Source organism: Varroa destructor, unplaced genomic scaffold, assembly GCF_002443255.2.
Source record: "Varroa destructor unplaced genomic scaffold, Vdes_3.0 BEIS01000006.1, whole genome shotgun sequence".
Taxonomy (NCBI): Eukaryota; Metazoa; Arthropoda; class Arachnida; order Mesostigmata; family Varroidae; genus Varroa; species Varroa destructor.
The window spans coordinates 13,256,870-13,272,381 of NW_019211459.1; the positions used below are offsets into that span (position 1 = coordinate 13,256,870).

Sequence of the window (15,512 nt, forward strand, 5' to 3'; positions counted from 1 at the left end):
TCGACTACTGTTTACTATGCCAGTGCGCATTTTATACATATCTGTAAACATAACAGAGTGTTAGAATTTCATAGATCATGTTGGTAGAATTGCTCACGCCGTAAAATGTCTCGTTGCCGTAAAAATCCTTGACTCATATCATGACTGGCCACGTCTTTCATGTTTTGAATCAACAAACACTGCAGCAGCGACGGCCGTGTAGGTGCATACTCTAAACTGATACATTCTAACGCTCAACTATACGATATAATAAAGCCTAATGATGCCAAATTACAGTGTGCCTGATACCTTAAAACATTAAATATATTATTTGATTGCAATTAAATAGAAAGTACACGACGAGATTACTCGTTATGACTATCGAAATAATTTGGTGGTTTAAATGTATATCAGTGTTAGACTGTGAACTCATCTTAGCTATTTTACCATAGCGTGAGAGCAAAAAAGAGGCGCAAAATGCTCTATCTGGCTACCTAGTTCCTTACCGACTAGCAGGAATGCAACAGACAGATACTGAGTGACAAGATATTGCAGTTCATTTCTGCCATTGCCCCTGACGCTTTTGTTATGACTCTAATTGGAACCTACAAGAAGTTGGACTCACAGAAACGTAGGTCCATATCAGGCATGTCTGTGTTAGTCATGAATAATCCTATTTAACAAACTGTAGGTATACAGGTAACAACCTAGAACAAAATATAAATAGCACATTGCTAAAACAGTCTCCAAAACGGAAATAATGTCAGCGAAATACGAAGTACACTTATCGCCAGAACTGGCATGTGTAGCAGGAGATGCTGCCTTGAAAACGTCAGCCCTAATTTAAAGTTTAAGCGGAAAGTGAAAATGAATGAATTGCAGTAAGGATATCAACTAAACAGGATATACACTCTTGTGTTCTTACAAACGCGAAGATTTTTGGAATATGTTCCTCCTCTTCACATAATATATATGTGTCACAATTGCCTCAACATATATTTTGCGTTTATATAACACGAACAGGGTAAATTTCAGGCAAACGACAGATACGGGCTCTTCTGCTAGGAAAGATCAACTAAAAAACAGGTTTCCTGCCTCAGCAACATCCGAATACAATCAAGGAGTTCTCTTTTGGATATAGTAGATTATAGCCAAAAAGTTAATACGTAACATTTACGAGAACGTTATCTGGAGCGTTCCTCATGAAGAGGTACCTCCTTTTTAGAAGCCACACAACCGGATTCTAAAAAGGCGAAAACAGTTAGAGATAAGGACCATGAAAATAGTCCATTGGCAGAAAAAACAGCATAGTTAAACACTAAAAGTGAAACCAACGTGGCTAATACGTATATAACATTAGAAATTTGTGCTTATAAGTTCTTAGAGCACTAAGAGCTTCTAGCTACAAGATGGTATAGGCAAGTAGCTAGAAAAAATACCTAGAACATTACAATTAGCTTGTATATTAAAATTTATGATATGAAATTTCGCACTTAAAATACAAATACTTACATGTACTTTGCCAAATTAAGCATTCTTATAAAGTAAAAACATTATTACGAGCGTGAACTATAATAGCATGGAAACAGATAACATTCTAAGAGATTATTATAAGAGCAACTCACTTGTTTGTTAAATGCTCTGTGTTGATGAAGTTTACCAGTTTATATGGTAGAAATAAGGATCGAACATGCAAGCACCTATATCGCGTCATCAAAAGAGATTTCTTCCAGCGGTTCCCATCGCTCCGAACAAACGGTCTCATCCATTTACTATGGACTCGAATGATAGTTTCCTAATAGTTCCCTAATGTCATTTTTTTTACACACATTGTGCAGCGTTCCCTGCAGTTGCTGCACAGCTATTTAGCTATCACTTGTGTTTTCATATTTATTTACTTTTCTATCTATGGCTTCTCGAGGCAAATTGATAGTGGCACACGCTTCTCTACCACTTTCTTTTGCTAGGGCAAGGAAAGCCCTGTATCCACATGGTCTGAGATCGGGAGAATAAGCAGGTTGAAGCCAACCTTAGATATTTTTCTGTTCGATTCAGGAGGTAATTAAGGAATAGTGATAGCTCATGCTTTGCCATTAAGTCGCCAAGCCGCGTGCCTTCGATTTCTGTGCCAACTGTCCGTGAGTCTCATGAGGAGCTCGAGGCAACGGGCTGCGTTCATTTTGACCTGTATATGGTGTTCGTTGCAAGTACTATCATCATCTTACGTCCCACTGTCTCGGTGGAACGTGACTAACTTCGGTACTCTATAACATAAACCCTGCTTATCCACTTTAACTAAAGCTATTCATTTCGCTGTGCTCTCCCACTTTCTTTGGAGCCTTGCAAGAGTTTTGCAGGGACAAATAGGTATCTCATTGGCCTGTTCTAATAGTTGATTCTCATCACAGATAACATGACATATTTCTCAATTAAGAGTCGACACTTTTATGGGGTTCAAGTTGCAGTCGGAGAAATGTTCTTCAACAAAATTTTTCCGTGACACAATTCGGGCACACAGGCAGGAAGTTCGCATTGCTCAGCGTCGCTGCCGATTGGAAAAATACTTTTCCCCTAGAGGCAAAAGTATTTGCCGGTTGTCTCCATCTTTCGCGCCCTATTATTTCAGGGTTAAATTCTCCAAAATTCTCTATGCTTATGATATACTCTCTCAGACTCATTCGTAAGCTCTAAAAGGACGTTTTACGTTGGACTGATTCGACCTTTAGTATTAAGGATGGATGCACCGACTTATCGATTCTCGAATTTAAGTCGATGGGTTTTTATGCAACAGTTGTTGTTCCGAGACCCATAATTTACGAGGGCATCGTGCGTTGCAGAACCAGCGAGCTGCGTTTCTCAAAACATTTTTGTGTTCTTTTGGGAAAACCTCAAAGCAACATTTTCGATTTTAAGTACTTTCAAAGCATCCGCAAATAGTCGATGCATTCGCTGAGGCTATGGTAGAAAGATTAAGCATCTTAATTTCAAAAAGAAGAAAGAAGAATTTAAAAAAAAGGATACATAGTTAAGGATACTTGTCCGTCAAACCTGCATGAATTCGACTTATTCATTTTTTGATAATCAGAGCAAACTACGAATATGTTCAACGTAAAACTTTAACAATTACGCCCGATTTACGTTATAAAAAGAAGTCATCGAAAAGTGTTATTATTCGAAACAAAAACTCTAAAGCAGTGACTTACTGATAAAAGCAATGACAAGCATTGCCGTTTGTCATATGATCTATTATATATTCGGCAAACTGGTACCATAGTTTGACTGCCGATATAAATGTGAATCACAATGTGCAAGTAATACTCAAGAAACTGAACGAAACTTGTTCGTGAATAACGACAGAAAATAATTACTTCTCTTTCTAAAAAATATGGCTTTATTTCTACTTAAGACCCTATATTAGTCTGGGCTCTATGGCTCATAGTGCGTCCGTGATCATACACCCCTTCCTTCGCTTATTACCAAATAATTTTTTCTTTCTTAATTATTACTATTTATATTTCATGGACATTGAAGTCGCGCAACGACGATAAAGATGCAAAGAATACAAGGTTAGTCCACAAAACTGGGAAGCAGATGTCATAAAGTTCGGTCCATTTGTAAGCCTTCAAATATTTTTTGAGATGCATATCCAGGTAATAGGTAGATTCGAGGAATTTAAAGCTTATCTAGCTGACTGAGTTGATGTTACAGCGCTCAGAGTGCAGAGGAAGGACCCGGCAGTATTACATCACAGTAGGCTGAATCCTTTTTGTCGGGTTCAAGGCAGCAAATAACATGCAGCCCTTATCCCTAGAAGAACACTGAAATGGGACACGTATCGGCAAACTGAAATCGCGACATATGTCCCTAAATAGGAAATCTGAATAACTGGCTCTTGATTTCATTGCTTGGCTAAATCCCTGTTTTAAGTGACAATAGTAGAATATTTTTTGTTCAGTAAGGCAGTTTATTATCACACACGATTATCTATCAAATAGGTCGTACCCAGCTGATCTATTTGTCAAATCATCATTTGTCAAATATCAATGTACGTATCACTTCACAACAAACAAGCCTGTCGGATGCTTGATGGGACAATGAAGCAGTACCTCCTCCGAGTGCATTTTTCCTGCACAGATGTTAGGAATGAGGAAAGAAACCACAGTATTGCCGTCTTAATAAGCGATCTATTTCCTTCCTTTTTAGATCACATGCTATGTTTAGCAACCACAAACAGAGAAACAGTTCATGACAAACTGACTCCTAGGAACAAATAATCTAGGATTAGTTAAAAACATTTTTTCTTTATTTCTATATTTCCCGCATCACTATATATACTATGTACATGTTATTGACCTGTATGTTTAAAGAATAAAGATTTTTAGTTAAGTGTTCTTTAAATAAGAAGAACATTACCTTTGTGTTTTTCTTACAAATCATTATTACAAGGAAAAAAATAGCAATGTATTTGACGTACAGCTGAAATCGCCCTTTTTTCAGAAGGGTGTACTGTTCTAACAAAGAAATAATAATGATTTAATTAGGCATTGAAGAGTTAAGCTATTAAAAACTAAAGCAATTTCTTTAACTGACAACCGTTTATGCCGGCAACAGGAAACGTTTAATAAGACTTCTTAAATGAATAATTATTTTCTACAAGCTTCACGGATTTCCGATCACATCCAACTCAATGCTAGCTTGTGTATTATTAGTGAAATATCCGTAGGTGTTAAGGTCTAATTTAGGCCTTTCAACATTACCTCCGTTCACCCTTCCATTATTTTTCATTTAATTTTTATAATTACGCAAGCTATGATTATTACACAGTTTCTTTTACTATCTAGAAATACGCATTACTAAATGAATTCTTCTCCACCCCTTTATGTACAGTTTACCTTGGTCATTTAACGATTGATCACAGTCTATTGATCCGTTCACGTGTACAGTTCACCTAGTACAGGGAAGAGTAGACTATCATGCATGAATAACTGTCATTAGAATACTAATAATTAATTGATAATCATCATTGTCGATTAGTGTGTATTATAAAGCCGCCCTTATGGATCGTCCCTGTCATCTACGGACCAGAGAGTACAAAATCGATGTTGATATTGACGAAGAATAATTTTTGAGCGGCAGTTTTTATATCGCTCTTCCGCTATAAACCACCGCTTGCCTTCATCCTCTACGCGCGGTCGTGCCTTTTTCACTGAAAAGCCTCCTTTCTTTATCTCTTCTGCGAATGCGCGGAGACCCAAAACAAAAATACCAAACCTGCATATAGATGCAGATTAAAATTTTTTTTGTGTTTATGCGATAAGTTCAACTATTACTAAGACAATTCAACTATTATGCGCTGTAATGAAAGCAAACAATTTTACGTTTTAAAATAATATTACTACACTAAATATGCACCATTTTGGTCGACGATATTCTACGATTTTCTGGTGATGCCAAAATCCTAATACCGTAAAATTTCTATGGTCATTGGGCGATAAGACGTCTGACGAGTGATTTTTTCAGCCCTTCATTGAAACGAAATTCACACCATTGAAACAACTCCACGGAGATTGAAACAGATGATACTCCACCGGTGCGAAGTCCGGCTTCTGCCGCAGATGCATTAAGATTTTCGATCTAAGTTACCTCAATTTTTGCTGGGCAATTAAAGATGCATGCGGTCTGACAGTGTCATGGTAGAAGACAACGCTTTTTATGTTCATCATTTCCGTTCGATTCTTTCCAATGGCTTATTGTAACGTTCCTAGTTGTTAACAATAAGCGCCCTAATCAATCGTCTCGTGAGGCGGCGCCAACTCGTAAGTCACAACACCTTTTCAATCCCATCAAATACACATAGCATCTTCTGCACATGGTCGTATGTGATTGACTTCACATCGCTCGTCATCAGTCTCTTTAGAAATGACCCCATTTTGTTGCATTTCTGTGAAGCTTCACAGATCGAGTAAGCTTCCTTGTGTCGATTCGTGTGCCATCCAAACATCGAGCTTTTTCTGTAACTAGCTTTCTTAACCGCTTAGTTCTTTGGCTAGATCATGGCTACTAACATGTCAGTCTTCTCAATTTTCGCAACTCATATTTAACTTAAAAGCTAAGCTCTTCGACAGCCTAACATACATATGGTAAAGTAGTGAAATACTAGAATAAGAATTTTATTTAGCCGGCTAGTTTTGCTGGAGGGGACAGACTAATTACGGTCGAAGGGGGCGGCACATTTATATCGCGAAGGGTTTGCCAAAGCATCAGGGTCAAGATGGTGTGGGGGCCACATCGCAAGAACGCAGCAGATATGCCCTTGTAGAATCCCAGTGGGCCTTCAGAACGAAGAATTTTGGCGAAACAATCCAAGAAACCGTTATAGTATAGGCCTAAAAACGAACACAAATTTACGTAGAGTTTAAAAAAACCGGGTAGTCGTAAACCGTAAGCAGTTAGTATATTCTAAAAAATCAGACTAATGGCAAATCGCGTATTTCTGTAATTCCAATGCAGTGTTCACATGTGATTAAATAATAATAATTTATCTTGATTATTTTGATATTTACTTAATCATAAGTGTCGGCCGCAAGTTTTACCTTTGCGAGTTTGTGGGTTGACGCCTTGGTTGTACAGTCTAGTACACACGACGTCGAATGGAGTCATAATAATGCAAACTACTGTCCCGCTTAGCAAAGATGAGAGGAAAGTGCACAGCGTTGTCCGCTCTTGCATCGACTGTAGCCAATAAGAACGAGAATTAAATAAAGATAATTAAACCTTTTGACAAATAGAACTTAAATAGTTTATTGTTGTTATTATTCAAACCGGAAAATGCCTACATGATACAGCTATCTCTGAAAATGTGCATTGCATTTTATTTATAACACCAAGCTATTAGTGAATTTTTTTCAATCCAAGCTCAAAATACATTTTGTGGGCAAAGGATATTATACTACAAGAAAATGGCTCTACTTCTCGGTAACTCGAGGTAAATATAGCGGTCTTGTGCATGTTGAAAGAGGTAAGATGTATATACTCAATACGGGATCATGGTTTAATGATTATTGAAGAGAATATTTGCAGAACTAATAACAATTAACACTTTTTCAAATATATTACGCATAGAATAGTATTATAGGTACAGAACAGACAACTGTCCATAAATATGCCTTTTTTCGAATGGAACTTACCGGAAGGTATTGTACAAGAACGCTTTTAACTTTGCTGAAGGTGCCCAGCTGGACAGAACTTCCGGTACTAACGCGAATAGTCGCTGCACCAGCACCACGCCATAGACCTGCAAAAATAACACATAGCCCTTTACAAAAACATCCAAACGGAAGCTACATTATTCTCCCCGACTTCCCTATACTCATTGAACTGCTATTTCGTCTTTGCTGTAACTTTTCAGATTAAATTGCAATGAAATGTTACCTGAAGTTGTTATGAATAGCGAAGCGTGTTACCTTTTAATCCGGCAGCGACCCACACCTTTGATAACGCAGTGACAATTCCACCGTGTCTATGCTGGTAACCGACTGCGATAAGCGCATTAGTTGATTTCGCTTGAAGCTGAGTTTTAATCTATAATCATTACAATAAATGCACAAGACAAAATGCTAAACGTAATCATTGAGAAGACACTTGCGCATTTCTATATTTCTTCTTCTATCTTCAAAAAAAGGGTCGTATTATATATAATGAGAAAATAGGCGGCAAGGATGAGAATGTTACTATGACTTTGCATACAGACATAACATAGGTATACACTACATTTTGTGATCATAACTTTTGTTCACGCTACGCGTCATAATAACGAGGGAAACTTTTTAGCTTACGCACTTCAAGAGCATATTGTCAGTTTCGCTAGTCATCTCGAGATAATTTCATGTTCTACGCCATCCAAACGGATGCCAACAAGACACCTTTGCATCATCACATTGTGCGCCGTCCCCTGACATGTACTATAAACCAGAATAACGGCATAATTCATAGGACCATGCCTAATCTTTGGGACCTAACCCTTTCATAATCTAATCTGTGTAAGACTGCGAACTCGTATCATTACGCGTCACACGATAGGTCAGTGATAAATGCTGTCAGTGACGAGATATCTTACAATGTATAGTGTTTTGGGAACTCGTTTCTGTGTGATTGTTTCAGGCTACCGTCTCATAGGCTCTAGTCAACGGAGTAGTAATTCCCCATACAGGATAAGCAAGGGTCTGGCAACGTGTGAGACTAAATGACAAAGTGCACATTGCTTTATTCAGATATTACCTACTCAATTATTTAATCATTGTGTTGATGATGGATACAATGAGGACTCGCCGAAATTAACTTATGCTAATTGCTTATAAGAGTATAAGAGAAAAAGAGAAATAATGTTTGGAATCCAAATTTTTGTTTGTTCCTATATTTTTCAGAACACCGCTAGACATCGTCTTGTTGACAATCCAACATTCTCGCGTCTTTACAACCATATCCCTTCGGCAGCGCGACGTAACGCAGAATCTTCCATTTAAAGGTAAAGACTACGGGTACGTCAGGCCTGATAGTAGCGACGATTATTTGCTGTTCATTCTGCGCTGTTTTTCCGGTGCTGTTGTTCATGAGATGCGAACGCAGTTTATGGCTAAGCACAGACAAAATAGAGATACTGGAGTAAACGTTTGGAAAGGTACTGATAACCAATGTGTGATGAAGGTTGTTGACTTTGATCAGAGAAGAGGCGTGAGGATGTATACTAGATTGTAATTATTACAGTGAAGAACAATTCCAATAATCCAGTGGATATATTTTTGTCCACGAAATTACTGCTAGTGCACGTATAGGAAATATAGTATGGTAGAAGTTTTAAGACCGCACGTGTCATAAATAAGCTACAAAAAGGATTTCATATACCCATATAACCACATGATTATTTCTTGTATATTTTTTTTTTATGTCCCAAACCGTTTCATGCAAGCGTATTTAAAATTCAGCCTTTGTCAACATAGATCTCTAAAAGATTTAATTTAAGCGCGTACCCGTTTGTGCAATCTGAAGCCTCGTTCCCCCCTCGCCCGTCGGGTCGGGTAGTTTTTTACAACCATATGTACTGTACTCCTAATTATGTTACTAGGCACAGTAAAACTTACATCGTTTGTGATTACGATTCAGGTCGGATATTATGCCCGAGTCCAATAAGACAGCGATAAATGCTAGGGTTTAGGTCTATCTTTTACATAGCTCAGATTCCCTTCCGAGACATACAGGCCATTGACTACAGGATTTGTACCAGAACGTCTGACCAAATTAGGTGATACTAATCTAGACTGCAGATAGGTTATGTCGTTTGCATGTACAGCTGCGCAGTGTCAGCTGATCTTCGTAAAAAGTGACTTTGCTTCTTGTTTAAAGACGATTGACTAAAAATTATCTCAACAACGGCGACTATTGGTTGCGAGCGTCAGATTTGGGCGCCAGAAGCTTCTTGGTCTGCACTTATGAAATAGTATCTCATTCACTAATATAGTATTAGATACAACATTTGGGACAGTCCTTCATCTAGGATACATGAACATAAAATCTTATGGAGACATGTTGTAATACGTATTCTTGTTATTAGTTGGATATCTATTAGCCGATAGTATAGTCTGATGAGGGGAACGCCAAGCTTCATAGGCTGTAAGGTTGCATTGGGAAAGTAGACCTGTTTGTTTACTGGCAGCTACGTAATTCCTGGCGTCATATCAGACCAGCTGTCGAGCGATACAATTGGCATCAATCATATACAAGTCCCAGTAATTAGTCAACAGTTGTGGAAATACACCAGTGCGCAATAAATCACAGAATAGCTAAACCTTCAAACTGAACAATATTCAGCAAATATGTACTAAATTATGGTTATACCATTGAGCGTTGGTATTGAAGTAAATTATACAAAATAAGAAGCAGATAAAACCTACTTTCATTGCCATTATTAATATTTATTCATTAGAACGGCAGTGCTTTCGTCATATATGAACGAAAATAAAAGTGAAAAGATAATCACCTATGTGAAACCACTAAAGGGTAAATTATCTTTCAGTGATGCCAGATAGATGATTTGGCTTCGCTTTCATCGTTATTAATGGGAAAGCGTGAAATATTTAGTTGTAGAATACTTCGTAAATGATGGTTGTAAAAAAAACTTTAGTACGCTTTCAGGGCTGATTCTATGAGTTAACGCAGTGGCCGAAATGAAATAAAAAATGTGAAATAAAGAATGTGAAATAAAGAAGACATAAGATGTCCTGTACTTGTTTAATGTTAATGTAAAGTGCTATTAGATTTCTGAAATTAAAAATAATGGCGTTTCAATAATTGTTGAACCCTCGATAACTTTAATTATTAATATATATATATATATATATATATATATATATATATATATATAATTAATAATATCCTAACCTTCAAAGGAAGATGAAAATTAATCTAATAAAAATGTCCAACTATAGTACAACAACGATAACAACAATAACAAGTGACTTTTCTCATTGATCCTATAATGACTGAACTATACGTAATATAATTCCAGATGTCTTTCCGTTTCGTGGATAAAAAATCACTGACCAAATAACTAATCGAAGTTACTACAATACTCGTTACTGTACTAAGAAAAACGTTTTCCAATGAAAAAAAGACGTTTGCACTTACGATACGCAGTTACTTCTTTATTCATTGCCATCGAATGCCAATAGTATCAGTAGCAATGGTGGCTTCGCGACGATCGCCAACTCAAAGAGCTGGGACGTCACTGCTCCACACACTGATATCGTTCCTAACAAAAGAGCAAATATATTATGATATCGGCTCTTACGGAACACCAACAGAACACATTCTTGGTGTGGCCGTCGTGGCTTGCATATGGCGCTTACAGAAACTTAAGAAATCAGGCAAATAGAAATAAAGGGAAGGCGCGCGTTGCACCATTTGCGGTCGCCCGTCCGCCCGCTCGCCTGCTCAGCCCGCGCCGCTACTTGATACAATGACTATTCTCGATAAGAGCGAAAGCGAAACTGCCAAGACACTGACTGAACAGACATTCCTGTTACGTAGGCGTTTGTTCGTTCTATTATAAAAAATCGAATGATTTTTTATAATAGATTATTATTATAATAGATTATAATAGATATATAGTAGATTATTATCTGCGTATTAGCTCGATAAGTCTACGTTTCCGATTTGTCTACAAAGGAAGTACAATCGTCAGAGCTGGTCAAAACGAAAGAGACAAACAATGGCATATCGGGACGATAATAAAAGCTAGAGATAAGAATGGTTTAATAACTTTGAATCTGAAAAAGTTTTGACTTGCACCATACGTACACGGCAATGTGTGATTATTGAGTAATATTGAAGCTATCTGTCTTAACTAAACTTGGAATCAGTAAAACAATGCGTTGCAAAGTAGTAGTTGTATAAGTTCGCTAGGCATACCTTGGAGATACTTGTTTCTAACAACAACTGTTCCCAAGTTCAAGGACTTGTCCTTAGTCAGAAAGCCTCAATTAAGCAGTACCGAGCTATTTTGATAGTAGTGGCAAATTACACCTCCTATCATCTATGCTGAAGACATATTTACCTATGAGCTAGTTTTCTACTGTTCGAAGAATAGATCACGTCAGACCACGTATCAGTCCTATGCAAAATCAGGCTCGTGCGAGCGTATTCTTGTGAGAGTAGCTCTGTTACGGTGGGAAGGAAAGCCTCTTAATTATAATTATATTATAATCATAATAAGCATTTATTGATCTGGCTCATGGATTTACTCTGTGAACGTTTTGTTAGGCTTCCACGACTGCTTGGAATAGACTTATAGTTGTTGATCAAAGGATGCTTTGCCGAGCATTAAGATTTCGCGATATCTGAAATAGCATCGCTGAATATCTAGCCTTTGGATCAGCATTGTTCGTATCCTTACTGATCTTAATTGTATGTGATTTTCAAATATTCTAATAAGATCTCTTGGAGACCATTTATATGCAATATGTTCTTTAGGTAAACTAAACGCATTACATTAAACAGTGCTAACATAGGATACTTCCACTGGCTAAACCAAAGACGACGAGCAGCTCTTTTTGCTACCGAAAGTACAATAATGCAAGCACCCAAAGTACATAAATACTCATGGAACTACATTTAATTATATTTCTATTGGTTTATAAGTTTTGTATGGATCATTCTCTGCTAGCCGGAACATATTTGTTGAACATATTTTTTGCAATATCAATTTATTTTATATATACAATATAACTTAACAAAACAATATAACTTTTTTGAAAATAAAGTAAGACAATAATAAGTCGTAAACTCAAAGAAGAGGCTAAAAATAGTTTTCTCTGTGGAAGGACCTTGGCCAACTTTCAAGCATATATCTCAGCCCTACTGATGTCCGCGGGCAAAATATATTGACAATGCACGACCCGGTGTGGCCAGAAGTCAGCAAACGCATGCAAGTTCATCATTTTCCCGGAAAATAACTTCATTACATTTGATTTATGCTGCTACCGCAAAGGCAAATTCGCTAACATAGCTAAAAATTTCGGTTCAGGTCCACTAATAGTTCTAGCAAAAGCAAAAATACTTATACCATTATTCCATTATACAGCCTTTTTTTCAGATTTGAGAAAACGACGAAGTGAGCTGCTTTTGGCCAAATTGTCGGTATATAATGACAATTCACTACTACGCAGAGTCGCAACACCTACCATGTACAAAGGACTGGCAAAGAAAGCGCCTCCGCTTCCCGCAACTGCCCCAGCGAGAACACTTCGCGGGAGGCTGACCGTCCCGTCGCCGTTTTTCGTCAAATCGAGATCCTCGAGTATGCTGAAGACGCCTAGACGGAAACCATTTTGACAAAACTGATAGCAGAGTGCGGGCCCGAGTCCACTTTGTACAGCCCGAATACCATCATGTCGCGCTATGGAAACGAATAAAAGCAATCACATATGATGCAGACGTATCACTAGAATGTCTCCTTGTTGGGTCGGTGTTTATATTACTGTTAGATAAATAAAGTGAGCACAAAAACTAAGTACCAGTATTTACTATGTTATAAGCCTTTCAAATAATATTGCAACCCGATCACCTCATTGGCGCCATTATTGCGAAGAGTAAGTTACCGATAAACCACCATTGGCATGTCAGATGACGAAACACTCAATGGCATTCAACATAGACGACAACATATGTCGCTTTTATTACGCTGAGAATATTTCTAATGCTTAGAATCTGCTTCGGTTTACTAGCTATCATGCTGCTATTAGCTCTATATAGGTTATTTTAGCTATTCAACTTTGGTCGTTCCATCTCATAAATCACGTGCCACTGTGTAAGGTATATATCATCATAGTTTCGAATTGCAGAACGATCTTTGAATATTTTACCTCATACCCATCATCAACTCTGCGAAACCTGTCATTTATAAATAGTCTGATTAATCAGATACTTTCAGATTCCTCTGCTTTGTATAAACATTCTTTATATTTAAATAACTATGGATCTGTTGTACTGATTCGGCACTCCGGTAAGGAATATGCTGAATACATATTCTAAGAAATATATTGAGTAACGTACAATATGATGTATTGAAGATATTATCGATTAGCTAACACCTAAAACCTTTTAGATTACTGTGGTATTAAATCAGCAGAAGAAATACTGCCCGAAGTTTATGAGTAACCTTTGTTACGCGCAAGGTCCCAGATCTGAATACTAACTGATAAGTATTTCCCAAGGTGCGTGAAATAAACGTCCATGTGGTTCACTGTTACGCTTTAATTTAAAACAAATGACATCTATATAGCTTAATTTCGAATTCTTTATGACACGCTTTTTACAACGTCAAATTTCTTCAAATCACAGGGTCTGTTTGGAAAACCTCATGATGAAAAAAGGCATGGGAAAATGCATTCGCATGTTCAAATTACAAAAAAAAAATACTCTGATCACCTATGGTGTCTGTATCTTTCATCAGCAGTCAAGGCGAACGTTACTCCCTTGGCTATCGTTACATCATGGGCTAAGTAGTAACATTTACTTCGTTTCGGTGCTCATTATAAGGAGTGGCTATATAAGACTTGCCAAACATGTCAAACGCATAAATGTCTCATGACTTCTCTATCATTCTTTGTCTAGCTCACCACCCTAGCATACGCTGTGTAGAACAGAGAGAATGATTTTAACACGCGAAGCTTCCTTCAGAAGGCGCTCACCAATCGTGAATAAAGCGTGAAAGACGTTTCTGTAGTGCACAGGGTACTGGCCTCGAGCTTGCAATTCGCCTTGTAACTGAATTCGGGTTTTGGCAACTTCTAGCGGATTCGTGAAAAGGGCCGCGCCCGAAGCAGCAGCTCCGCCCTTTATAAAATGCTCCATTTTTTGTTCATACACTAATGCTCTTCCTTGCCTACGTCAGTTCTGGAGACACATTCAAATACACTAGCACGTTGATAAAAGGCTGGTCACGACAGCTTCTTGCCGCGTTCGGAGTTCTTCCTTTTCTGGACACTCAGTGCAAAAGCATCATTGTGTGCGATATTCGCCGATTTTCACTCCTCTCTAATCATGTAGCGGTCCCGTAAAATGTGAATCCTGCCAAAATCGTCGACTGAGCTCTAAAAAATCCAACACAGCTGGCAAGCAACTTGAAGGCGAACGTTACCATACGGAACGCAAATACGCAATTATTTTCCACCGTTCAAATGTAACGTTATTGTAAATACACCACCTATTTGTCCTATTTACAATCGATGCTCGTTCTACTCTTTCGTGACTTTTGTTTTCTAGAGGCTGTACTAATCGTCCTGTACCTCCGCTAGGACATGGTTCTAGCTCGAGGATAAGCTGTATTCGCAGAAAGGCACAATCTCACCAGATCTGCACGCGTTCTTTACGAGTTATCTCGAGCACACGAATCTGTTTCCCTTCCACCTTATCTTACATAATGTAAAACGTATTCTACTCGAAAGTTCTTCCTAAGTCACATGAGAATGCCTCTTTGTCAGTTTGGTACGATCCTGGCAAAACTGAAGTAGCGGAACGGGCCGTCCGCTGGCCTACGGCTGCGTTCGACAGCGGCTTCGTTGTAAACAATACATCGACAAGCAGCGACAGCAGCATGATCATTACCACCTTACAATACACATTTTTCTTTACAAAATACACACAGCTGAGAAAGCGGATTAAACCGATCTCCTACTACTGCTTTCCCACACAAACGACATTGAACAACTAACAGCCTCGTCGCACAGGGATTACGATTCAGCGCCCACTCGCTGTGGGCTTCACTTGAAACAATCGCCAACCACAGCGCTCGCACCACACATGAACGATTTTAAAAGCGATTCAACGCCTCCCCAACCATATAAGCCGGCGGTAGCAAGAACAGCAGCAGCGGCCATAGGGTTTAATGCACTTCGCCGAGGCGCGGGCAATCGGGTCCTTTCTCGAAAGCAGCGGAAAGGGCACTTGAAAGCTGCGAGTGGCTATAGCAGTTTTAGCGC

At 38.3% G+C, this 15,512-nt stretch overlaps 1 protein-coding gene and 1 long non-coding RNA gene across 4 annotated transcripts; one reads left to right on the forward strand and one right to left on the reverse strand.

Moving 5' to 3' along the window:
- Positions 1–3,920: 3,920 nt before the first annotated feature.
- LOC111252911 (solute carrier family 25 member 35-like) lies at positions 3,921–15,394 on the reverse strand. 2 transcript variants are annotated; one of them, XM_022811559.2, is made up of 6 exons: positions 14,223–15,394; positions 12,714–12,928; positions 7,443–7,560; positions 7,167–7,273; positions 6,573–6,711; positions 3,921–6,365 (listed from the first exon to the last, which is right to left on the reverse strand). In XM_022811559.2, exons 1-6 carry the CDS (start codon positions 14,383–14,385, stop codon positions 6,154–6,156), a joined length of 954 nt encoding a protein of 317 aa, XP_022667294.1. In that variant the 5' UTR covers positions 14,386–15,394; the 3' UTR covers positions 3,921–6,153. The 2 variants fall into 2 exon arrangements, with proteins under 2 accessions (XP_022667294.1, XP_022667295.1); XM_022811560.2 differs by lacking the exon at positions 14,223–15,394 and adding an exon at positions 13,960–14,111.
- On the forward strand, positions 7,815–13,042 carry LOC147754883 (uncharacterized). 2 transcript variants are annotated; one of them, XR_015329545.1, is made up of 2 exons: positions 7,815–8,656; positions 12,614–13,042. It is a non-coding gene; the product is annotated as an uncharacterized LOC147754883 (long non-coding RNA). The 2 variants fall into 2 exon arrangements; XR_015329544.1 differs by having other exon boundaries at positions 7,815–8,503.
- Positions 15,395–15,512: the final 118 nt, after the last annotated feature.